The following is a 24,245-nucleotide window of genomic DNA, read 5'->3' on the forward strand; positions in this document are numbered from 1 at the left end:
AATGATTAGAGTATTTATATAAAAAATATATGTATATAGTGTATATTAATTAGCAAATAATAAATTAATTAGTAGACACACAAAAAATAATGGCCACCATCATTTGGTACAAAATTTATTTGTTGTGTCCAACCACTAAATTATAGGACTATGGCATATAAGACCAATATGCAGAATAGGCAGATCCCACGGAAGGCAGTGACCGTTTGTAACATTTCTTCGTATTATCAACTGATAACCAAACTGTAGAATAGACAGATCCCGCGGAGAACAGCCACCCCGTCCGTATTAATAAGATTTAACTTTGTTAGTACATTAAGTATTTAGAAGTATTCTGAGTAAAACTGAGTTAAACATGAACATAGTATTATAAGAATCTTAATATGATGAGCATAGTCACAGATGAATCTTAAATCGACCAAGTAACAAATAAAGTTATATAAAACCAAACGAATTTCATTAAATTCCCAACAACTGAGACAAATCACAGTGTCCCAAAATCCATCCCTGGGATACGACATATTACATAACGTAAAATCTATACTAATTGGAATAAACCAGTTTATAATTGTAGTGAGAAAAAATATGAAAACCGAGAAGGAGACATTAAATATTTATAGTTTGTTTTCCTTTGGAAGCTGGATTATTTATAATAGTTCTAAGGAGTACAAAATAAACGAGATTACCATTTTTTTGTCAACAAAAATAATCATTACTTCCTCTTTAAATACCTAATGTCCATGTAATCTTTTCCTCGACGTTTCTTATATACGTATTGTGTTTATAATGTTAAAATTAATCTTCTGGAGCAACTCCTTTCCAAGAGTTATTTTTATCTGTATTTGAGTTTATGATCCTTCCTGTCTAGCCAATAAATTATTATTAGGGTGGAAAGACCTAAGTCGATAGTCTTTTCGTCAATATTTGATCAATAAATATGCTAAAATACTGTATATATAGATATCACTATGTAATAAAAAGTTTTTATAAAAATAGTAATAATTAAATAAATAATAAAAAAAAAATAAATTTTAACATTACAAATTAATAAATTTGATTTAATTGTTGCTGTTTCTATGGTTTTAATTGTAAATTAATATTTCCTTTTTTTAAAGAGATTTATATCAATTTATTATTGATATAAATCTCTTTTGGCCCTAGGTCTATTACTTTCGGGTTTATAGGCCCCCACAGTTTGACTCCACCCACGGTGCCTATGTAAGGTGTCCTCTTCTCTACAAAAAAAGGCCCCCACAGTTTATGTTGGCTTTTTGGAATCGAACTAACGACCTTTCGCATAAGTTTATCGTGATAAGGCCAATCCAATATTACTGTAATTACCATGTATGTCTTTTGTGAGCTTTACTTTTAGATGCTTTTTTTAGTATAATCAAATTAATTATTAAATATATAAGAAAATATATTCTTAATTTAATTCCATTTATTAGGGATAATTTTTGGGTCCTGTTTTGCTGCTTTAGTTGTTGTCAACTTATATCGGAAATTGCAAACAATGTGTATAATAGCTACTTTCTCCAACTTTCAATAAGATATGCTTAAACCCATGATTGGCAGTATTTGTCTTTCTACATTGTTATTAGAGTTTACTTACTCTTATCTGCGTATTTAAGTGATCATTACTCAGATTTTTAAAATACAATTATACTATACTTTTTAAAATATCAGAAAATACTTTAATTAGTGTTATTCTCTGGAAGAGTTAGCATACGAAGCCGTTGGCGGTCAACCTTCTCGATAACGACGTGACAACAAGAAGATTAAAGCATTTCAAGCCCTTGGATCTTCAATTTAGATTTAACTAAAGAATAAATAAATATTATATACAAACGTTATGGAATGGTGCCACTGGGCAGCAACTTCATAATGTCAACAGCGAACAGATTTGATAAATGTTCAGTAGAATAGATTGTAAATAAAAACTGACAAAAAATTAGTGTTCTTAACATTTTAATAGTCACAGCCCCCTTAAATCTTAAAATACAGTCGCGCAATAGGTATAATAATGCAAAATTGAATCATTTGAATCCATTTACAAAGTTTCATTTTCAACGTTTCTATTTTATCTCTCATGGAAATCATGTTGTGTTGATTTTCTTAAGATAAATTTAGTTTGTTTAGAATGGAGAATTTGTCTGCCAAGTAAGAAAGTTTTTAATCCATTTGTTAGTCATGGCCAAATTTGATTTTTTTTTTATCATTTAGAAATATTTCATGGCAATTTGACAAATCCGTAATGCAATTAACAGAAAATGCTTTATCAGATTGTCAGTAATTAAAATAAGCAGTTAAATGTATATTTGCCATAGTTAAGAAATCGTAAACCTAGACTTATAAAATTTGTAAAGATATCAAAATTTAGAAAAGGTTTCTAATATTTTAAGTATCACTGCTCTAATGTACACTGACTATAATGGCTAGTAGAGATAATTAAATTAAAAAAAAACTATTAAATGTAATTAAATACATTGTTTTGATAAAAAATGAGGAATATTGCATTTGATCCTAAAATAAATATGTTTACAAATAAAGCACACGTGAAAAGAACGTAGAATCTAGCTTTAATAAAATATAATTTATAGTGTCAAACTTGTCTATTTGAACAAAATAAATTTTAATTATTTGGGGTTGCTATGTTTGAAAATTGTAAACTAAGACAATAATCATTCAAATCTGGGATAAACTAGGACAATGACTGTTGAAAAAAGGAAAATAATAGTTTATTTATTATAAATGTATGATAAATATAAATTAATATGAATTTAAAAAATGCCGGAACTGAATTGTTTTAAAATACAATCCAAATGAATGCAAATTATATAACTGTAAAATATAATGTAAAATTTTCAATATTGTTATATATTCAATCAACTAAACAAAATCGACATTACATTATGTATTTTTCTATATTTTTTTGGTAATCAGTTGGATTTGCACTTACACACTTCAAAGTATAGTAAAATAGAGTAAATATATAGTAAATAAGAAACACGTTGTATGTTTTTTAATTATTAATTTGGATGTAATTTTCTTTAAATATTATTTATTATATATAACAAAATATTCCTATCAAATACATTTTTGACAAGGATATGAGCACCTTCCTTTCACTAAAATAGAAATGTCTTATCTATGAAATTTCTATTACATAAAGCTAAAAAAATACGAGTTAGAAATGCTTTTAAACCGTGTGAAAAAGATACATTCATGATATTTAAGTAATGTATCTTGTACATTATCAGTAGTATAGTTCCACTACATAAATTATTTGATAAAAGGGATAAGGGTTGATGAATATTTTTAAGAATATAATACTCATTATTGAACAAATTTTATTGTTGTTGCAAATTGTTTGGAAAATGTATAGAATATTTGTGTAATAGCTTGTTTTTTATACTAATAATATCTTTTATAATATAAGTGAAGGAAAGGGAAGATAAGTTAAGGATATTAAAGGGACATTAGTGTGAGGTAACGGCAACGTTGCGGGCGCGGTATTTAAACCACTGCAGTTTACATAGAGCTGTCAGAATTTGGAGGGAAAGCAGACAGTGAACATCTACAGGCTTGGTTAAAGTTTTCTCTACAATTCCCTTTAAACACGTTTTTATACAAGATGGATCAACAACCTTCTGTAGCTAGTTTTTTCCAGACGAGGAAACGTACATCTCCTGAACAATTGAAGACTAGGGCAAACAAGGTTTTAGTATTGGACAGTGAGGATGGATCCAAAGGGCCTGCAAGTCTTCAGTTTATTTGTGATGCTGAAATTAAAAATATGGAAAGAAATGTGAGTGCAAAAGACCATAAAGTTAAGTTACAAAGTGAGAGGAAGAAACAGCTTAAAGCAGCTATACAGAAAAAGATTAAAGATAGTAAGAATCAGCCAGTTCTGCAAGATCTTTTTATTAAGATGGTACAGAAAAATGATTATGTGAAAATGGATGTTGATCCTGAGGAACATTTGAAGACTCCACCTGCTAGCCCCACAAAAAGGATTAATTTAATGGACAATTTGAGAGAACCAACTCTTAAAGATATTAAGGATAAGATTACCAAAAGCTCTCGTTTGGCTGATCTTAAAGCTTCCTTGGCCAGATTTAAACAAGGCCAAGATAAATTGGACAAGAAACCTGAAGCAAAGGGAATTAATTCTACAGAGATAAGGTAAATATGCAAAATTTAAATTTTGGTGCTAAATATCTAATATATATCTTTTTATAATTTGCAGTACCAAGAAAGAACAAATTGCCAATACACTTAATACAAGAAAAGAAAGTGTAGCTAAGAAAAGCTTATTTAGGACCAGATCTTCTGAGAATTTAGTGGATCAGAAAACATCTTTTAATATTCCTTACAAGTATCGGACATTGGCTGAGATCTTCAGAAGCATAGATACTGTCTGCCAAATTATGCACAATAGAAAGGAAACAATCACTTTTAGGCATTTGAAACCTGCATTGGAGGAATTGCTTAAAAAGAATGTGAAATTATCTCATTTGGCTCAGTTAAAGACCTTGTATCCAGAGGCTTATAATTACAGACAGGAAAAAATAAGATCCTTTGGTGCTGGAATCAACCAGGAGAAGTGGGAACTTGTTATTGTTCCTAATGTTGAGGAATCTATGACATCACAAGTTTTGCTTGAACGCAGAAGGAACTTATATAACATAATTATTGAGAAGATAAAGGTTTTGCATGCACAATTTTTACTAACTCTAAGTCCGCCAATTGTTATTGCCAAGGAGAATCTGAAACGTTGGCATCCAGAGTTTGATATTGAAAAGATTGCTGACGTCGAGCTGGCAGATTTACCGGAGGCTCCATATGAAGAAAAGTTATCTACCGGAAAGGAAGTTTTAGAAAAAGTTAAAGCTATGTTCAATTGCAATACTCGTATGGAAACAGCTTTGGATAAGCTAAAGAAAGCGCAGGAAACAGATGTTGAAAAACCGAAAGTGTTGACTTCTGTTCTGAAGGGCATCCCCAAAGCTCTTCTTGAGAAAGTTAGACAAAAGCAAGCAGCCAAAGCTCTCGAAGCTATGACAAGATGCGAGGCTACAGAGAAGGAGCTAAAAATGTATGCAAGACTTCCAGAATTGGTGAAATTGACACGGAATATATTTGTAGGTGAAAAGAAAAGCGTTTTACCCGTTGACACAGTTTTAGATAAATTAGTAAATAGTGTGCGCACTTATATGCATAAACCTGACATCGAAAAACATCTTAGAATTATTGCGAAGGAAGTTCCAACTTGGATGGTCTTCCATACGGTTCGAAACGGCGTTTTCATCAAGATTTTAAAAGACGCCAATATTATGCGTGTTTGTGATAGTTTGGCAGAAGTACTTAAGCAGAAGAGGAGTGCAAAAGCTTTATGAAATTAATTCCTTTGTTATTATAGTTTTATTTTATGTTTGAATTCGTTCGCATTTTTTATTTCAATTTTAAGATTCTTGTACGTTCAGCAAAAATATAAATTATTTACACACATATATTTTTGCACTGTTAAAGCGTTTTAGCATTTTTAAGTATGTCACTGTTGAAATTATGCAACATGTAAACAAGTTTCTTTTAATAAACGTTATAAGTAAAAATCGTTTGTGACGGACTGTTCTATTTCCACCAGGATGTTATATAAGCGTTTCTTGGTGTCCTCGTCCGGCGATTCTCTAGGTTTTCCCGGTTCGTTTTTCGGATTCGCACATTGTCTGAGGATGCTGGCCAATTCGCTGGGTGTATCTGGTGTCATCAGTAAACCAGGTATTAAGACGGTATTCGACATTCGCCAACCCAAAAATATTTTCTCGCAAATTATTTGCAAATTGTTGTTCGTTACTTTCCTCGAGCATTTGTTAATGCTCTTGTGACACCTGGAACGACAGTCTAGGAACTCGCAATCCTCGTCGCTATTGCAGCCGTCCGTGTCTTTAATCAAATTGTTTATTGCCGATCTGGGATAAACACCAACCAAATCGATGAATTTTAGTCGGGATCCGCCTTTGACGATTCCAAAGTGTTCTAGCTTAATATCACATAAATGGAACGGCTCCTGGAAGCCGTTTTCCATTTCCTCGATCAATTCTATTATTTGAATAGCAGTACGGAGTCGCACGCTCCATTCCTCTTTGTCTTCAGCGAAGGAAAGGATCGAGGAAATTCCTTGGATCGGATCCATGTACTCTACAGCGAAATAAGGCCCGCATGTTCCCAGCAGCTGAGGGAATATATCTCGTTCAGTAAAAATATTCGATAAAAGATACTCATTGTCTTGGAGTAGAACCCAAATGTTGTCCATTTCCTTTTGCCTCTTTCGAACATCACTTTCTACATAATTCGGTTTCAGTCTAGTCAATCTTACAGCCGTTTCTTGAGGCAAGGTGATGTTAAGCTTGCTTTTAACTATAGCTTTAGCAGTGGCAAGAAACTCACGCTCTGAAGGATACTTGAGGACTCCATTGTCATACCAGTGCAGCTCCTGTACATCAGAGGAAGCAGTTTTGAAAACCAGTCTGGTTTGATGCCATTCCCCACTAAAAACAGCCTCTTTCGTCGATTTGAAAGAGTGACAAGTTAATGTGTGGATTGCGTTATTCGTGCACAACGGGGCGCATATAGAGCCAACAGCCTTGCCTTTATCAAAGAGATCGCACTGAAATTTTTACAGAATTATTTATCAGCTACCAAAATTCACAAATAAGAATGAGAGAAAAAACTTACTATTCGATTAACGTGGATCCAGGTTTGTGCATTTGTGCAAATGAAATTCCATCGGAACAGAAGATAAACTATGTAGAATAAGATTAGAATAAAAGTGGCAATCGTGTATCTATGGAAATAAGCAACGGCCGGCAGCCTTCGGAAATTGATCATGATAGCTCTCCTTCTTCACCTACTGTTATAGCATTTTGTGGATATTCTGTGATTATGTGCGGGAATCATGTGTTCTGGTGCAAACTGACACACGTTGCGCATTGCGTAAGCGTCGCGACGCCGGCGTCGTCCGTCTATTAATTATTTCTATGTAGGCGGTGGAAATTTCGAAATTCCGTCAAATTTCAAGCGGGAAATATCACTTTCCATGAATACTATCGTTATCGAAACGATAAAATTATGTTACTGTTTAATTATCTTGAGCGATTCACGTTGCATTCGATTGAGTATTTAATACACCTGAAGCTGCCTACGATTTATTATAATTCATTGCAATCACCTGTTATTTGGTGGTAAGTACATTTCATTTTAATAATATTAACGAAACATAACTAATTAATACACAAAACAACTATACAAACTAAGAATTTAACTTCAAATAAGTATGTTTTCTAATATTTTAACATATAGTACTTTTATAATAGTAACGATGATGTTTATTTCATATTAATCTGTTTAGTTTTAATTGGATTGATAATTGCGGTTATTATTTATTACTTCAAGTAGCAACTTACTCTAAGTAACTTCTATTTGATAGCTAGTGTTAACTTTTAATGCTAAATTTTAATCCCAAAACATAAACTTTATTTGTTACCTTCTCTGTTGAAATAATAAAATTTAAATTATGTTAAACATATGGTTAAAAATAATTATTATATTTATAGTGTTTTTATGAGTATTCTGCTGTCACATTATATAACAATCGTCTATTTGCAAAAAGTATACTGTTGAGTTCGTGCATTGTTGTGCTACTTACTTGATCGTCACTTGTTTTTATTACCTTCGATCAACAAATATATGTTACTATTGCTTTCTCAATTGCGTAATGCGAGTAACGTATTCAAAATTGAAAACGTTGCATTAAAAGTTCCTGGAATCATCTGTTTTCTAATTACATTTATTGACATCAGAAGCAAGTAATAACTGCAATATTTGTTTCTATAAAAGCAATTAAATTATATTGCACTTTTATAATAGACGTCTGGGTATTCTAAAAATACTAATAATTATATAAACAATAAATTGAATAATTGATAATTGTTTATGAACAATGCGAATTATTAAAAGTATATTATTTTTTACAATAATTGAATTTAATTATTTTATCAAAATTTTGATAAAAATATATCAATTATTTATGTTAGAAAGGCAACTGGTTTCAATTATTAAAAAAATCGTGTAGTCAATGGAATTGTTGCTTACTATCAAACGCTCTTCAATCTTATGTTTTGTAAGTATGTGAATTTCAAGTATTTATCTTAATTCTTATTAATTTCTATCATATTTAATTTTTTTTGAATGATCTTTTTATAATATAATTGATAAGCAATTTGAGTATCGAAATATAATTAACTAGACTAAATATGACATCTGATGACACATTATTTGATGATTGTTATAGTAATGATATCTTATGTAAACTGTAAATTGGATTTGTTAATATGTTCATTAGGACTTTCTTTTGCTTTTAACTGTTCAATTCGTTGATTTACACCATCTAAGTCGAGTGTGAACAGTTGAAAAAAACTTATTATTTCAAATGTGACGCTAGATACAAAAACTTTATTTCCATAGATAACGTTTTTAAATAGAAAAATCTGTCTTATGAACAAACAAGTTGGCCATCCTTGTCAATATATAATTTATAATATTTTAATTCCCAAAAGTATGTATTTATGTATTTACTATTTTTTTAAATTTTGTTTCTTGGGAAATAATAATAATAAGTTTAATCATAATTCAAATACATGCTACTAATAGCAAATAAAGTCAGTCAATAAATAGTAAAGTTTACTTTAGATTTTAATATTTATTTCTATCGAATATTTTTGCAATTGGTGTAAACTGTTCAGACAATTTATTTATTATTATTTTATCTTTAATCTCAAATACTCTGAAATAAATACCTGTTTTTTTTAATGCATCGCGAAATGATAGATGTCACTTGTGTCAAAATAATGTACTGGTGCAATACTTCTATCAATTGGGTTGTACAGTACAACTACTAGCAAATATGTCGGGTCAGGTTGAGAAACGCTGCTCTGGATCTTCATATGAAATCCATATATAAATTTAAATTATCTTATTGTATTAAATATTTTACATTTAATAAACAAAATATATTTATTTAACTCTTTGAAGAGATACACATTGTCCCACCTTTTGAACATGCCTAGTGGGACATTATTATATTTTTTTAGGAAATGTCCAGGAAAGAGGAATTATCCATTAATTTGGTTGGTATGTCAAAGGATGAATATTGATGGTGATTCAGATGTCTAGAAATTTGTAGAATCTAGAAATTAAGTCAATTTAATGAAAAACATCTACAATATCTTGTTGATTCACAGATAGGAAATAAAAAGTCGCGTAATAAACTCGGGATGGGAAGCATTCAACTAAATATAAATATCAACATCTGGTAATATTCACAGTCGATATTTATTTATACCTTGAGTCCTGTATTAAATCGAGATATTTGCTAAATACCGTCATGTTTCTGGTTCTTCGAAACTTTGTTTTCATAAGTAACTTGATATATATTGCGTACTATGTCTGGGTATGAATAAAACTCGATAAATTAGTATTTGCTTAACTAGTAATGAACAAGTTTTAATAATATAGCACTGATTATTCGGGTTTCAATTGTCCGTGGTTTGGGTTAACCGTTGTCGCGTCTGCTTTAGTGGTTACTTTTTTTTATAAGCTAAACAATAAAATTGTCTTTCTAAATCTGCAGTTTAGTAACTTTAGTAGTTTTTACAAGGACAAGAATAAAATGGAAATGATTAAAAATGTATTTTTGTAAAACAATACATAGCTAGTGTTTTTCAATTATTCCTGCTTTAATGTTACCGAATTACTTGTACTACGTCCAGCTTCATTAATACATATATCTTTCATTTAGTTTTGTCGAATCTACAACGTATACCTAAACCCCTTCTATATTATATAAACTTTAATTGAACAAAATAAAAATAAATTTGTAAAAAATAGTACACAAAATTATTTTTTTATTCATAAATCATAGATTTTATACAAGTATATTTTTGTGCGGTATATATTTAGTTCCTCAATTAGTCTTGTTTCAGTCCGGGATCTTGTCGAAAACGATTACCCGGACTATATTATTATTAAATACTTTCCTAATTAATAAACGGAAATAGAGCATTTTTAGACTTTGCTTCAAATTATCATTAATGGCGAAAGTACCAAACGAGAAATTATAATCTTTTAATGCTTTTATTTTATGATTCATTTGAAAATGTAATTGTCGTTATTAATTGGTTAAGTTAAAACTAAAAGACAATACAAATATCTTAGAAAGTAATTTTGATTACATCTTTATAATAGGTGAAGGAAAAAGTACTGATCGTTTTTCGTTACATGGCTTCAGTGAGATATATCTCACGATGAACATTGCATATTATTATTCTATACTGCGACTTAAAGTTATTTGACAGTTTTGTGTTTAGTGAATCCAGTTGTGTGTTAGAGCGTTCCAAAATGGAGGTAAAAAAGAGAAAATTCTATACATTATTCTGCACAATTACGCGGAGCAGGCGGCCAAAAAAAAATTGTGTTGTTTATAGATCCAATACAGTATCGAATGCAACAATAATATTAACACAACTTCTCCAAGACTTTAAAAAACATTCCTACGCAACCCCTCAGTGATGTAAAACATTCTTCCTACGCTTCTTTAAGTGCATCTATATTTGTGTCCTCGCTCAGTTCATTTATTTCATTTGACTGTACTCTGTTACTAATCTTTATTTCTGCTCTTTTGTCTATGTCTATTCGGCTGAAAGAGGCTAAAGCCCATAGCAGTCTACATTTAATACCACACCCTATATAATTGTATTACAAATATGTAAATAAAAATTTAATAAGAAGAAGACAATAATATGAACGTCGAAGATGAGACATTTCTGGTAGGGTTTGATAAAATAATGGGAATTGTCGAGCTAGACCGGTATGCGAGCACATATTCCATTGCCCAGGATCTGAAGATTAGCGAGAAAACCGTTTGGAACCATTTGCATAAGGCTGGTCTCTCGAGAAGCTCGAAGTATGGGACAAAACGCTCAGAATTTTTTATTTCATTTATTAATATAATTCGAGTCATAACAAAATATTTTCGTTGAATGTTTAGTGATGTCTAGCTTTATTGTATAGACCAAATCTATTTTGAAAAAAGTGTTTATATGAAATTTTTGGTATTTACCATTACTATTTTAATTTTTGAAACAAATGTAGATGGAAAAAATAAAACTATTTTGCTATTTTTGAAATTAATTATATATTATTGTTAGTTTTGGGTAAAGTTGGGTTAAAGATTTATATCAATATTTCAATATCTTTTGTAAAGTTTGATTGTTTCCAAGTATTTCAAGAGAAATCTGGTTTAGATAGTATTAAGTTAAATTAGTCACCTTCTGTTGTCCTTTTGAATGCCGAGGAAGAAGACTGAATGGTACTTTAAAAAACAAAACGATTTAGTAGTTTTGTAGTAGCCAATTAATTTGTTATTGTTTATTGAGAAGAACGACGTGCCGAATGCCGTTTAGCGGGTGTTCTATAAATAAATGTCGGACATCTTTTGTGGCTATTTTAGAAGCAGAAACTGTTGCATCTCTCGCGAGATGCTGCGAGAGAGAGAATCGCGATCATATTATAAAATTATGTCGGCAGGAGAAGAGAGTGGGGCAAAAAGGCAGTCCGTTCTGCGATGCTTCGTTCGCCAGTTCGACCTTTCTTTACCCTTGTGAACCAAAACCTCTTGTGTTTTTCCAATTTCGACCACCTTTTCGAGAGCCGGGCGTCTCGACGCACCTCAACCTAAGAAACTTCTAGTCCTGCGATACTCAGTTTTCGGTGTCAAGATCGGAGAGATGCGCTAACAATTTCAAAAACCAGCAGCAGTTCTCACTAAAACTTTTCTAATCCTGCGAGGCAGCATTGAGTGTGGTCGTGATTTACTCACAATAGTATTTAGTAAATATTTACGGGGGCCAAATTCGAGTACGTGCCTCTCCACTAATCTCAAATAGACTTAAAATTAAATACTCGCTCACTGAACGATTCGATATATATAAATTAGTGTGTTGTACGCGTTGGTCTACGCGAGTCTACGTGCCGAAGACACCAACTGATTGAACTAATTAGAAGATCAACTAGCCAATCATACAACTAAATTGGTTCGCCAATTATTTTTAGACTCGCATCGAAATATGATTGCAATATTTTAATGTAAGATAAACGCTGGAAAGGTGGAGCAAGATAAACGCACTTATCATCATCGCAGGCAGTATTGTGAAATTCTTTGGCCTAACTTATAGCAGCCAATTAGTTTGATAAGGTAAGTACGTTCTGACTGGTATCTTTCACATTTGCGCAAAACAATCAATAAAATTAGGTTTACGAACGTCAACCGGGAACGCGCCACTCTGGACGTCAGAGATTTCACTTAAATTTAGACGAAATTTTTGGAAATTAATCAAACTAAACTTTTCTGTTTCATAATATTTTATATCGTGCATAAATTTGTTGAAAAGTAAACACTTTCACGACTATATTGGAATCATTAAACAATTTATAAACGTATATTTTCATATAACAAAAAAACATTTATATAACTTTTATTATCTAATTACCATATTTTTGGATACAGCGAAGAAAAATTGACTTAGGTCTTTAAAATTTAGGGTACCTTTTAATAATTTGGTAAATAAATGAATAATAGTTAATTATTTAGAAGCACTTTTTTTATTTTTAATAATTCAAATTAAGAAAATTATTATCATTGATAATTAAATAATTTTCAATATATCACAAAGGTATTCATGAAAATTTAATTAGTTTAAAATAATATTAATTGGTATAAATAATTAACAGTAAGTTAATTATTATCAACTAGGTTATTGAACAATTGTATTATTGTATATAAGAAATATTTCCTTTAAAGTATATTGATCTATGTTAATTGTTTCGTTCAATTAGAAGATCAATTATTTTAAATCTACTTAAATTAGTATAAAAATGTATGGAATATAAACGAATTTAATTGTAAAAGTAGTAATCCATGTTTAATGTTGATATGATTGATGGAAATATCTTTTACTAATAATAAGATAATTTATATTTATTTTACTCAATTAAAATTTGACAACCGGAATATACTGAATCCGGACTAATTGAAGCTATACTACGTGAGGGATAGTTGTATTTAATTTTGATTTTTATTTGAAAATTTAAATTAATTTTAATGTTTTAGTTTTATCAGGTATACATAATTAACTTAAAGTTGTGTTTATTGTTATTAATAAATTAGTCTATAGTTTATAATAAATACAGGATCAATAATAGCAAACTTTAAACGTAATATATACAAGTTACTTTATATAGATGAATCAATAGCTCGGATCTTGGATATGTATATTCAGTAGATTGTATATGTAATTGATGAGTTAAATATTTAACTTATTTTTGGTATTTTTGTTTTAGCTTTAATAAATTATTTCCGATGAGTACCGAGCATTGCGGGATAACGTCGTTGCTTCCAGTTTCTTGCAGAGGAAGTGCCGAAGCTTTTGCAAGGAATTTGCAAACGCGTTTAAGAATCCTGGGTCCGATTGATGCGAGTGAAACCAGTTGGATAAACAAACCCTCGAATGTTATGAGTATAGAAGAGAATTTATGTGGAATGCCCAGACCTTGCGAGGAGAGTGAGAGTAGCCATCCGTGCCAAGATATTAACGAAAACACGATAAATGATGTGCTGTATGCCAAAGAACTCGAAGTCCTCGAGATAGGCGAGATCACTAACGAGATTGTGAATAATGCATTGAATGTTATTGATTTTAATGAGAGCAGGAGCGAGGAGGACGGTGAAGAGGAGGAGTTGGAGGTTCCTAGGATAAGGAGGTGTTCTTCTTTGAAGACTGGTAAAACACCACCGGGAACGCCGGGCAGGAAGAAGATTGTACGGTTTGCAGACGTACTAGGTTTAGATTTGGCAGATGTGAGAATGTTCCTGGACGAGATTCCGAAGGTGCCGCCTTCGGCATACAAAGATTTGCGCAAGGATGAGGATGAGATCGTTAGTAAAACCGAGCGAACGTTGCTGGCGCTTTTCCAACAGCCCGGTGAGCATCCCAACTTCTTGGATAAAGTCAGAATCAATCAGGCGATGCTGGAGAATTGCATGATGGATGACCCTGTTTATTTGTCAGTGATGGGAATGATCAGGGTCCGGAATTTGGATTACAACAAGTCCGTTTATGTTAGGTACAGCTTAGACTCGTGGAAGACCCACTCGGATATCCAGGCTACCTACGTGGACAACTCTTGTGATGGATTCTCCGACAGGTTCAGTTTTAAGCTGTATGCTTACACGTTAAGCATTGGCCAGAGGTTGGAGTTCGCGATCAGATTCCAATGCAAAGGATTCCAGTTTTGGGATAACAACGGAGGAGCAAATTATTGTTTTCAGATGATGCCCCAGTCTCCACTTCATCAGCAATGCCTGCCGATTACGGGTCTCGATGAAAAATTCGCAACGTTTTGCTAGTAAGTATTGATCAACTCGTATAATACGTATGATAAAAATAATTCGATTCGCTTTTATGGACGACGTCCAAGAAATTTGCAATCAAACAGACCGCAGCAACGGTATAAATATCCATTCATTCAATTGCGTTACCAAAGTCAATATTAATCTGCGGGCGCTGTGAAAAGCCAAAAATTATTTTTATCGTGCCGTGCATGTTTCTATTTGTTTACAAAACCACACGTAAATACAGTATTCGGTATGAATGCTACTTTCAAAGTTTCGGACGCACATTTAAAAAAAACACTTCGGTCAAGAATAGTAAATTGGATAAATCAAAGAACCAACATATTAGAATAATTTAGTACTCACACAAATGCTTTGTTCCAAAGATTAATATTGCACATATTTCATATGTGACAGTATTAAATTATCTAATAAAATATATAAAAGCTATTAACAGTTTAAGCTATCAAACAAAATAAATCTAGCAATTGTTTAAATACAATTATACAAAGTAACAAGCTATGTATAGTCCAATACGCTTAAAGTCTTGTTAAACTGATTTGTAACTAGTGATGTAACTCGTACATTTTTATGTTATAAGCGCTCATTTAACGTACTTTTATAATATGTACATGAATATGTATGGTACAAATGTTCGTACGTGCCTACAATGATGTCAGTTAGATCCATCCGTGGGTCTGAACTTAGTATTTATATTGTGTATTTAACTTCTATTCAAATCAAGTTGTGGTGTTCTTTATTTCTAAGACTCATTTTAACGTGCAAAATAACATCAAGATCTATAAATACAATTCAAATATATAGAGTCCGCTTGCAGTCTGAATGAAAAGTACGTTTGTTTGAGTATCGAATACGTTGGTATACGCGACAATACGTGCGAACTAAATATGTATAAAAAATCGAAAATATATGAAGTCATATGGGAATTTACCGTTATTTTAACGTAAATTCGCTTAGCGTACGGTAAATTTTAGAACATTATGTACGTTAACTGAGCATTGGTGTAGTCAAGAGATTTTTTTTCTAAATATAATAATATGATTTTGAATAAAATATATTGTATTAAAATCAGTATTTAATGTATAATATTAATGTTAGTTTGGTTGTATACGTCGTTACCATGGGTTAAATAAAATATTTTAGTTAGATTTATTTACAGTTTATTATATAAAATATGACTATAAAAAGTAATAGTAAAATAAGTATATTTAATATTAACCTTCTTGGTTCAAATGGCTGTTGCCATATACTCGACCTAATAGACATAAAAATAGAAACATTTTAGTTATTATCCTTAATATTATTAGTCTTTTACATGATTTCTAATGTTTACATAACAAATGAACATAAAATATTTACGATAGGGGTGATTGATTTGAATGTGCGTTCGAAATATGTCTTGTCCTGGGGGTAATATTACATGTAACTATGTATCAACAAATTTGATTGCTTTACGTTAACTGAATTCAATTTCAATTGTCCTTGCAGGATGACAAGTAAATATCAGATAGAAAACAAATAAATGAAACATCAAAAAATAAGAAAAAAAAATAGCAAAAAAACAAACAAAAAACGCATCTCAGCTTCCGCAACTAACGAAACGAACTCTTTAACAGCATGGACGAAGCCGGGAACGAAGCAAATTTGTGTCACACCGCTGTCCAGGACTACATTACGAATTCTTTGCAGAAAAACAATACTGCGGTTGTGGCTGCGAATCCCGGAAAACAGGAATTGTTTACGATTATTTTTGTTATATTCTTCTCTATTGTATTTTTGTACGTAAAACGGGCGGTATTTTTCTAGAACCTCCCGTTTTTCACTTTATATGTGTATATTCGTGATATTTTAGAAAGAAAACAAATGTTTGTTGTATTTTTATACATTTTAAATTTTACCCCATTCAAGTTAACTCTATTTTAGAAAGAGAAATATGTCGAGCGAACGATTTGATATAATTTTGTAGCCAAAAATTAGCATATTATTGTTATTATTATTATTTTTTTTTGTAAAAAATGAAATATGTTGCAGTATTGTGATTTATTTGTTATTTGAAAATAAATGTCCAATAATAAAAATATATTGTAATTAACTTAGTTATTAGGAATATGTAATACTGCTTACAAACTATCGATAAATATGCACTTAAATTTTTAGGGAAACATCACATTATTCATTATTGTTCAGGTAATTTTAGGGCAGCCAGCTGATTGTGTAACCTCTGCTTGCAGAACTGATAGAACTCTATTTCTTTCGTGAAATTCTTTCTCACGATGTCTTTGATCTCCTCGCTAACCGGAGGTTTGAAAAGATTCCGGTTTATCGTGTTGTATTGATTGATTTCATCTGCAATTCCGATTAAATAAGTATTGTTTGTATTTTAAATACTAGTTAAACTTACTCCAATAGACGTCTTTGGCTCCCTTAAAAAAGCGAGGAACGTAGTTTTCCAATACAGTAAATGTTGAGTTTAAGTCTTCAAGAACCCCAACAACCGAGTAGTGCTGCTCCACAGCTCTCTTAGCTCTTTGTAAAGCACCCTCGGTGTTGAAAGGTGTGCACGCTTCTTCGTGACCGCAGAAAAACATGCTTTGCCTCCTGTGATCACCGATTCCCTCCCTGGTTTCGCCCTTCATGTATCTGCATTCGCGATCTCCGGATAAAACGCAAGTCTCGAAGTCCTTAGCAAAAGAAACGTTAATATTCTGTTTGATACAATAGTTAAATTATTTATACTTTTTTAAGCCATTTCGGATCCGGAAGAGGGATGTCTGGGAATGCGATTTTTCGCTCGACGTAATACCAAGGCGCTCTGACGTAATAGTACCAAGAGATTACTCTTTCCACCGGATCTCTAACCAAATTCACGTAAATCGGCTCAGGTAATCCAAATCTGCGACATAAATTATAAAATTTTAGTTGAAAAAAGTAATGCGGTTGCATGGATGGTTTACTCTGAAAAATTAGTGAAGCACACGTGCTTTATGTAAACGCTGGGCGTATCGTAGCTGGAGACCATAGCGGCTAAAACAGCTTGATCTTCCGGAGCCAATCTTATAGTTTCCACCCTCTGCACCCGATCCTGATGGAATCCGAACTTGTTGATCATGCTCAATCTCCTCAGAAGCTCCATGAACGTTTGTGAGCCAACTTTGGGGACGCGATTGAAGAACAGAACCTCCTGCATCGCCTTTCTAGTGTTGTTCAGTTGGAACGGTTGCAGCGTTGTCGTCACCTTCGGACAAGACAATGGGATGAGGTGCTTATAAAAGTAAGAACTAGAGCGTCGCATTTCCCCGGTGACTGCTCTTGAACTACAACTCTTGGCGTATATAATGAACTTAATCCGATGAGATTACGAGAGGCAGCATCTGCCGACCAGAGGATTCGAATAAATCGAAGCAATTTCATGGTTTTCGCGTGTACAATACGTGGAATATGTACTTTCATTTCTGATACAGAATATCTTTTTGAATCCGTTTCGAAAGGATGACAAATCTCCGGGATGCATGTACATTCTAAAATTTCTACTTTTTATTTTATTTATATTCTTTACACTACGTCTCGATTCATGCAGACCAATTATTCTACTGCAAATGGATAAGTAAATAGGTAATGTATATAATAGCTACCTCTCCTGCGCTTTGTAATATCTTCATCATTGCTCTCACGCCAGATGATGGATGGTGAGCTGGTCCACTGTCACCTGAAAGCATCATTAGTAATTTAATAGAGGATCAACAATTACATTAAAGAAATATAAATATACTTTATTTTCAAATTTGTCGAGATATTCGTGAATTGATTTATCTAGAGTTTCTGTTACATTCCTCATTATAGTCTATTTTGATGCAATTATTTTGATAAATTAATACCATTGTTTTATGGATTAAGCAAATAATAGAATATTTATTTCAATTCGTACTTCTAAAGTATTTAATGATACAATAAAATCTCGTTTCATGAAACCTAAATAGCTCTAAATTTACCTATTTACTATAAGTTAAAAAGGACTTTACTGTTATATCCTAATACATTATACAAGAAATAATATACACTGTAGTACAAACAATTACGGTTGCATGTTGAAATACTTTGATTTCTACCAATTTACTCATTATCTTATTTTACTTAGAAACCAACAATGCATTGCATCTGCTTAATAGACGTTACGTATACAGGCAAGGAAATCAAACTTCTTCCTTGCGTAAGTAAACTATATCAAAGAGACCCGAAGAAAGCGAAGACTTGCCAAGAGGATTACACAAAGGAAAGAAATGCTAAAAGCATGTTTTCCATTTAGAATAAAGTCCTCTTGCGGAATGCCACATTTTAGTCGGTAATTATAATATTTACAGGACGCGTGCTCACTCACGATTGTGTGCGCGCTCTTTGATTAAGCGAGAATTGAATAGAAGCATCTTAATTTTCGTGCAAACTCCGTGTGTTTGTTTAATTTGCGTCACTAATTAGCGACTTGCACAACGTCCACTTTACCTGAAATTAACTGATTCGACGAGAGAAGTTCATCTGGGTGGAGTCTGACCTCCATCTCTTTCAATCTCGTATTCAAGTCCCTCGTGTGTAGAAAAAGGAAGAGGGTCGTCGAAATAGCAACTAACGCAATCAGCTCGCTGGTCCTGAAAACATGAAATATATTCCTATTAATAATTAATAAATATTTTACATTACATCCAATCAATAAGTTATTTTCAATTTAATTTGCTTTTATTTTCGTCTTTGAAGGCTGAATGAAGATGTAGGCTTATAATGATTTTTATCTTGGATTACTGTACATTCGGTATAATTATTATAAAATATGGTGCACACAATATTGTGTTAAATCATTATAATTTCCCACATCCAAGACAAATGGAGAAAGGCACTAAACAGTTACCTAGCCTATTACACAAAACGGCTCAGCTTTCTGCATAGGAAGTCTTGCATCCCAATACCATTTTGTATTCTTTCACCTCAGCTGTGTTAAATTAGAGAATAAAAAAGAAACAATCTTAAATTTAAAGTTCATAAAAAGCAATGAATAGGAAAGTAAGTTTGCAATTAGAATTACGTATAATACGTTTAATATATTTTCAAGTACGTTACTTTTGGGAGCTAACGCTAGTGATAAAATGAATCTTAAGCTGCTTATGCTCCGATGATCGGTTTACTAACAATTCGGGTAAACACCGTTAACACCGATTTTGCACAAATTATGTTCGTTAACCGAATACACACTGTATATTGCTATATTTCAATTAAATTATATTCAAAAAAGTAGAACTTAAATATAAAACGCATAAGCGCAAGTTAACAGCAAGTACTTATTAAGAAAGTAAGCTTAAAATTAGAATTACGTATACTTCTAATATTTTACAAATGGTTAAAGTACAAAGTATTTAAAACATGAATTGTAATGTAAAACTTAATTTAAATTAGGTATAATATTAAATGTATGTCGCTTGAACACATTCATCGCTATGAAAGTAAATGTACTGTTATAATGGATAATACATTTTAAGTAAGTATAAGATGCTGCTTCTATTGGAAGGTTATAACCTAATTCGATATAGAGACAGTTATGGTACAGCATTTTACGAAGATGAAAATGAAGAGTTTCCTTTTGAGAAAGGAGATTGGTGAAATTTGTGATTTTGATAAGTAGCTACATTAGAAATCGGTACAGTACTTTAGCGTTTCGCATAGAAATTAACAAGAGTAAAATAACAATGAAACAAATTGGTTTGTTTATTAATAAAAATATAAATTAATTGTATTTTACTTCAGATATAATTATTATTTATGCAGATTACTATAATTATTGTCAATTTAGTAAACCCTTAGGTAAGAAAGTGCGTAAATAATTTTTTTTTTAAATATTATATAATTGAATATTATTTTTATAAGCTTCGTTATTCTGTTAACTAAATACACACGCTTTTGATACATGATTATATATTTTAGATATAAATCATATTAGCATAATCCAATTAGTATCAATATCGGTAATAAATTAGTAGTATGTTTATTATTATATAATTTATAATAGACGATGAATATTCATTTCCAGTGCTAGATGTTTCTTTGATCCGATACGTAAGTATACAATCCATATGTGTTCCTGTTTATTTTTCCATGTTTTCATTCATTATTGATAATAATATTATCAAAATATATTTATCAGATTTGTCTTCTTAAAAATTGCATTGAGCGTATACTCCAATATTTCTAAACTAGAACATAATTTAACAAACTTTTTTTTAAGATAAACTATGAGAAAGTCAATTTGTAAATTTTGAGTATTTTTATAACAAAGTCCGCAAATTCCACGTATTAGCCACTTTTGTCCTGAATTAAATGGATACAGAAGAAATGTTAAAACTTTTAGGAAAAAAATTATCATTGAAAACGCAATTAAAAATAAGTAATTAATTAAATGCTTTTAGAATTTGATTTTTATTTCATATAACTTTACTGGAATGCATCATATTCTTTAATCGAGATATGATTATAAATTGATAATAATTATTCAGAAATATTTATATAATAATAATAAATTATTTTTTGTTAATTAAAATAGACTAGCAAAAACTATATGAAATATGTATAAACCAAAAATCATTGTGGGAAAACTTATTGTATAACACAATTAAATATATGTTGATTTAATCACCGCATCATTAAGAAAGTAAGCGTTAGTAATTACACATCGAATGAATGAACTAATAGAAACCTGAATTGGTCATGTTACAGATATTTTCTTGCAATCGAATGAAACGAAGAAAAAAAACACACAAACGGAAGTTTCCTTTTAAGAAAGCAGTCTACGCGTATTCGCGGCGTTGATAAGCTACTTCGATATTCAAATTGGAATAAATAGGAAATGCAAACAAAAAATATTTCGTTGCTGTCCCAGATTTTAACCGAAACGATCGGTTAACGTAATTAATTTGCATCGTGCGAAACGAAATGTAAGTGTCTTATCTTAAGTAACATTTAATATAGAGAATTTCGGTGAATGCCGAAATGGTGACCTGAATCGAGATAAAAGTAAAAATGCACACGGATGAAAAGTTGCAGGGCCGGACAGAAGAAAGTTCCACTTTCCTGCACCGTCTGACCTTACGAAACTGGATATGTGACCACCACGCAATAATCGTCCAAGAAGAAGGCGAAGAAGAATCGAATAAATCCTGAAATAATGAAGTCTCTCTTTCGTGTCCGTAAAAGAAATCGGACAATCTTCTTAAATATTTATTACTAAAATATCCTGTACACATTCATATATTTTTGTATAAAACTAAAAAAGGAGAAGAAACTTCTGTTTTATTAAATCGTCCTACTTTTTTTATAAACCATTTCAATAAATTACTTTGCAGTTCATAAAATAGACAATCCTTTAAATTTTAAAACTTTTATATCCACATATTATTCTTGAATTCTTATCAGGTAGATTTATAAGTTTTTGATAATTCAATAAAGTAAGACTTAAATATTCCGGAACTAAATACATATTAAACAGTACATAAAGAAACTTAACTATATTAAGTGAAAAAAACGAGCATTTATGTAGAATATTTGTTTGTACTAAATTTTAGTAAGTATTTATATTTTTTAATCCGCATTTAGTAAACCCACTCTGGTCAAAGGTACTATGCGAGGTATTGCTGTATTTAAAATAAATTTGTTTATTCTAAGCTTTTCAATATTTGTAGTTGCAAATATTTGTATTTAGAGATGTCTCGTCTACATGAGGCTGGAATTAATACATTCTTAAGTGATTATTTTTCAAGTGAATGAAAAGAAAACTTTTATTTAATATTTTCAAATCACATTCAATTTATCATACAAAATTCCTATTTATCACTGTTTGTGATAATTTCCAGCATTTTTCTAAAATTTTAACTTTATATTGATTTCTCTTGACTTATGAAATTCTATGATTTGCAACTTGCACTATTGCAACGGTTTATTTTTATGCTTATAAAAATAAACTATTCTAATAGTAGCAGCACTAATTAAAACTAGAAAATGCGTTAATATTACAAACAACGCAGTTTCTGGATGATGAAGATCTTTCGGTGTTGACAGGCTTGAAATTTCATTGCGTCTCAGTCCGTTGAATAGAATGGCGGACGTTAACATGCGTTACAAATTTGAGCAAAATTAAGTACATCTCCGCCCGCTAATGCATCTTAAAGTTAAGTGACTTAAATGCTCTCGTCTTTTGCAGAAAATAGTAAGGTCAACGCCGATGATTTAGTAAAATTTATGATGCCTCCGTTTACGACTTGATGGATAAATAATTATGCCTGGAAAACAATAGCAAATGAGATTTCATTTGCTATTGAAATGTGGGAAGCGACGACAGAAAAAAAAAATCAAGCATAAAAGCACAGAGATTTCCATATACTTAATACATCAATCAGAGATACCCATTAAGTTTTTTTTTGTTTACAATCCAAGAAATTTGCATAGTTTTAATATTTGCAATCACTCATTAAACTGTATTTCTAAATATTTAAGATCAAATAATGATTATGACTATAAAATATTTCAATGACCATAAATGCTCAAGCAATAAATTGCAGACCATCGTTGTTAATGGACAAATAGAGGCGATGAAAAGATTTGACATCAGTGAAAGTTATTTAGTTTGATTTTATTTTTGCTTCTGTTGTTCTTGATTTTTTTTTGCTGCATCACCGGAGAAGTATTTGAAACCGCATCACGCATTTTCTACTTTTCTTTTATATTTATTTTGCCTTTCCGATTGCTACGAAAAACCATTAAATAAAGCAAAATGAAGCAATTTAGAGTGTGATGGCATCAAGCGCAATGGTGTGCTCGGAATCCTATTATAATTGATGCGATTAATCCATGTAGGAAATCGTTTTAGGAAAATCCTATTTTTCTTTGTCCAGAGAAAGTGGATTCGCTCGGATATGATACTCCCCTGCGAATAGGTGCGCACTTTACTCATATGAACTTACTGTTTTATGTAACTGATGTTATTGCAAAATCACATTTCTTAGTTGATGTGTTCACGGGAATTAAATGTGTATGTTCATTAGGTAGGAAAGCACAATTTTAGTTCAAATGATTTATGAAGTTATTATAAGTTTTATTGGAGAGAAACATCTGTCCAGGTAGTGCAGAAAACGTAAAAAATGTCGAGGAAATGAATGCTTTATACGGTTACATCTGTTCTGTAATGCATTGTAAATTTATTATATAGAATTAAATATACATTAACGCTTATTATATTAACATTAACGTGCAATAAAATATTGAACATGATATTTTTTTATTTTATTATTATATATAAATAATTAATTACAAATATTCCCAGCAAAATACATTGAAAATGTGGTTCTTAATAAATTTTAAAACGTTTCTTAAAATTACAATTTATATTTATTCTATAGAATGATTTAATTTAAGAAGATATTTTATAACTAAGTTAAGCATTTGACCTCATTATAATAGCTATTAAAGTAGGAAGATCTTTAATGAAATCGTCTACATCAGAGGTTCCCAAACTTTTTTGTGTCGTAGACCCCTTGTCATGTTTTTCGTAAGTAGTGAAGTTTAGTGTTAAAAACTTAAAGTAAAAACATATGTTAAGTTTTATATATTTATTAATTGAATTTAAATTAAAACTACTCAAAATAAAATTTTGTAACTGTTATATAAAATATACGTAACATAAAAT

General features: G+C 31.1%; 4 protein-coding genes across 6 annotated transcripts in view; 2 read left to right on the forward strand and 2 right to left on the reverse strand.

Moving 5' to 3' along the window:
• Nucleotides 1-3,374: 3,374 nt before the first annotated feature.
• LOC108565963 (DNA replication factor Cdt1-like) lies at nt 3,375-5,466 on the forward strand. The gene is made up of 2 exons (XM_017925646.1): nt 3,375-4,185; nt 4,250-5,466. The coding sequence occupies exons 1-2, from the start codon at nt 3,635-3,637 to the stop codon at nt 5,397-5,399; spliced, it is 1,701 nt and encodes a 566-aa protein (XP_017781135.1). The 5' UTR covers nt 3,375-3,634; the 3' UTR covers nt 5,400-5,466.
• Nucleotides 5,467-5,508: 42 nt separating this feature from the next.
• On the reverse strand, nt 5,509-6,891 carry LOC108565951 (protein FAM69C). Its single transcript, XM_017925633.1, has 2 exons — nt 6,739-6,891; nt 5,509-6,670 (listed from the first exon to the last, which is right to left on the reverse strand). The coding sequence occupies exons 1-2, from the start codon at nt 6,889-6,891 to the stop codon at nt 5,603-5,605; spliced, it is 1,221 nt and encodes a 406-aa protein (XP_017781122.1). The 3' UTR covers nt 5,509-5,602.
• On the forward strand, nt 6,774-16,519 carry LOC108565964 (glycogen-binding subunit 76A). 3 transcript variants are annotated; one of them, XM_017925647.1, is made up of 3 exons: nt 6,774-7,244; nt 13,459-14,523; nt 16,147-16,519. In XM_017925647.1, the coding sequence occupies exons 1-3, from the start codon at nt 7,132-7,134 to the stop codon at nt 16,334-16,336; spliced, it is 1,368 nt and encodes a 455-aa protein (XP_017781136.1). In that variant the 5' UTR covers nt 6,774-7,131; the 3' UTR covers nt 16,337-16,519. The 3 variants fall into 3 exon arrangements, with proteins under 3 accessions (XP_017781136.1, XP_017781139.1, XP_017781137.1); XM_017925650.1 differs by lacking the exon at nt 16,147-16,519 and adding an exon at nt 16,019-16,084; XM_017925648.1 differs by lacking the exon at nt 6,774-7,244 and adding an exon at nt 11,653-12,313 and having other exon boundaries at nt 16,147-16,518.
• Nucleotides 16,520-16,563: 44 nt separating this feature from the next.
• Nucleotides 16,564-24,245, reverse strand: part of LOC108565965 (heparan sulfate 2-O-sulfotransferase pipe) — a 23,506-nt gene continuing 15,824 nt past the window's right edge. Inside the window, exons 2-7 of the mRNA XM_017925651.1 lie at nt 19,028-19,170; nt 18,163-18,236; nt 17,485-17,765; nt 17,267-17,423; nt 16,932-17,211; nt 16,564-16,876 (exon numbers count right to left, since the gene is read on the reverse strand). Of these exons, the coding sequence (XP_017781140.1) occupies nt 16,707-16,876; nt 16,932-17,211; nt 17,267-17,423; nt 17,485-17,765; nt 18,163-18,236; nt 19,028-19,170 (1,105 nt within the window). The 3' untranslated portion in view covers nt 16,564-16,706. The remainder of the gene's footprint in view (nt 16,877-16,931; nt 17,212-17,266; nt 17,424-17,484; nt 17,766-18,162; nt 18,237-19,027; nt 19,171-24,245) is intronic.

The sequence above is a fragment of the Nicrophorus vespilloides genome, unplaced genomic scaffold (genome assembly GCF_001412225.1).
Source record: "Nicrophorus vespilloides isolate i.1.1-1 unplaced genomic scaffold, Nicve_v1.0, whole genome shotgun sequence".
NCBI lineage: Eukaryota > Metazoa > Arthropoda > Insecta > Coleoptera > Silphidae > Nicrophorus > Nicrophorus vespilloides.

Bases quoted from the DNA above. Each gene is read 5' to 3' on its own strand.
- LOC108565963 (XM_017925646.1), top strand. From the start codon at position 3,635: ATGGATCAACAACCTTCTGTAGCTAGTTTTTTCCAGACGAGGAAACGT. The intron at 4,186-4,249 runs GTAAATATGCAA...TATAATTTGCAG, and splicing joins ATTAATTCTACAGAGATAAG to TACCAAGAAAGAACAAATTG.
- LOC108565951 (XM_017925633.1), bottom strand. From the start codon at position 6,891: ATGATCAATTTCCGAAGGCTGCCGGCCGTTGCTTATTTCCATAGATAC. The intron at 6,671-6,738 runs GTAAGTTTTTTC...TAAAAATTTCAG, and splicing joins GGATCCACGTTAATCGAATA to TGCGATCTCTTTGATAAAGG.
- LOC108565964 (XM_017925647.1), top strand. From the start codon at position 7,132: ATGTTACTGTTTAATTATCTTGAGCGATTCACGTTGCATTCGATTGAG. The intron at 7,245-13,458 runs GTAAGTACATTT...TTTTTGTTTTAG, and splicing joins CAATCACCTGTTATTTGGTG to CTTTAATAAATTATTTCCGA. The intron at 14,524-16,146 runs GTAAGTATTGAT...ACTCTTTAACAG, and splicing joins AAATTCGCAACGTTTTGCTA to CATGGACGAAGCCGGGAACG.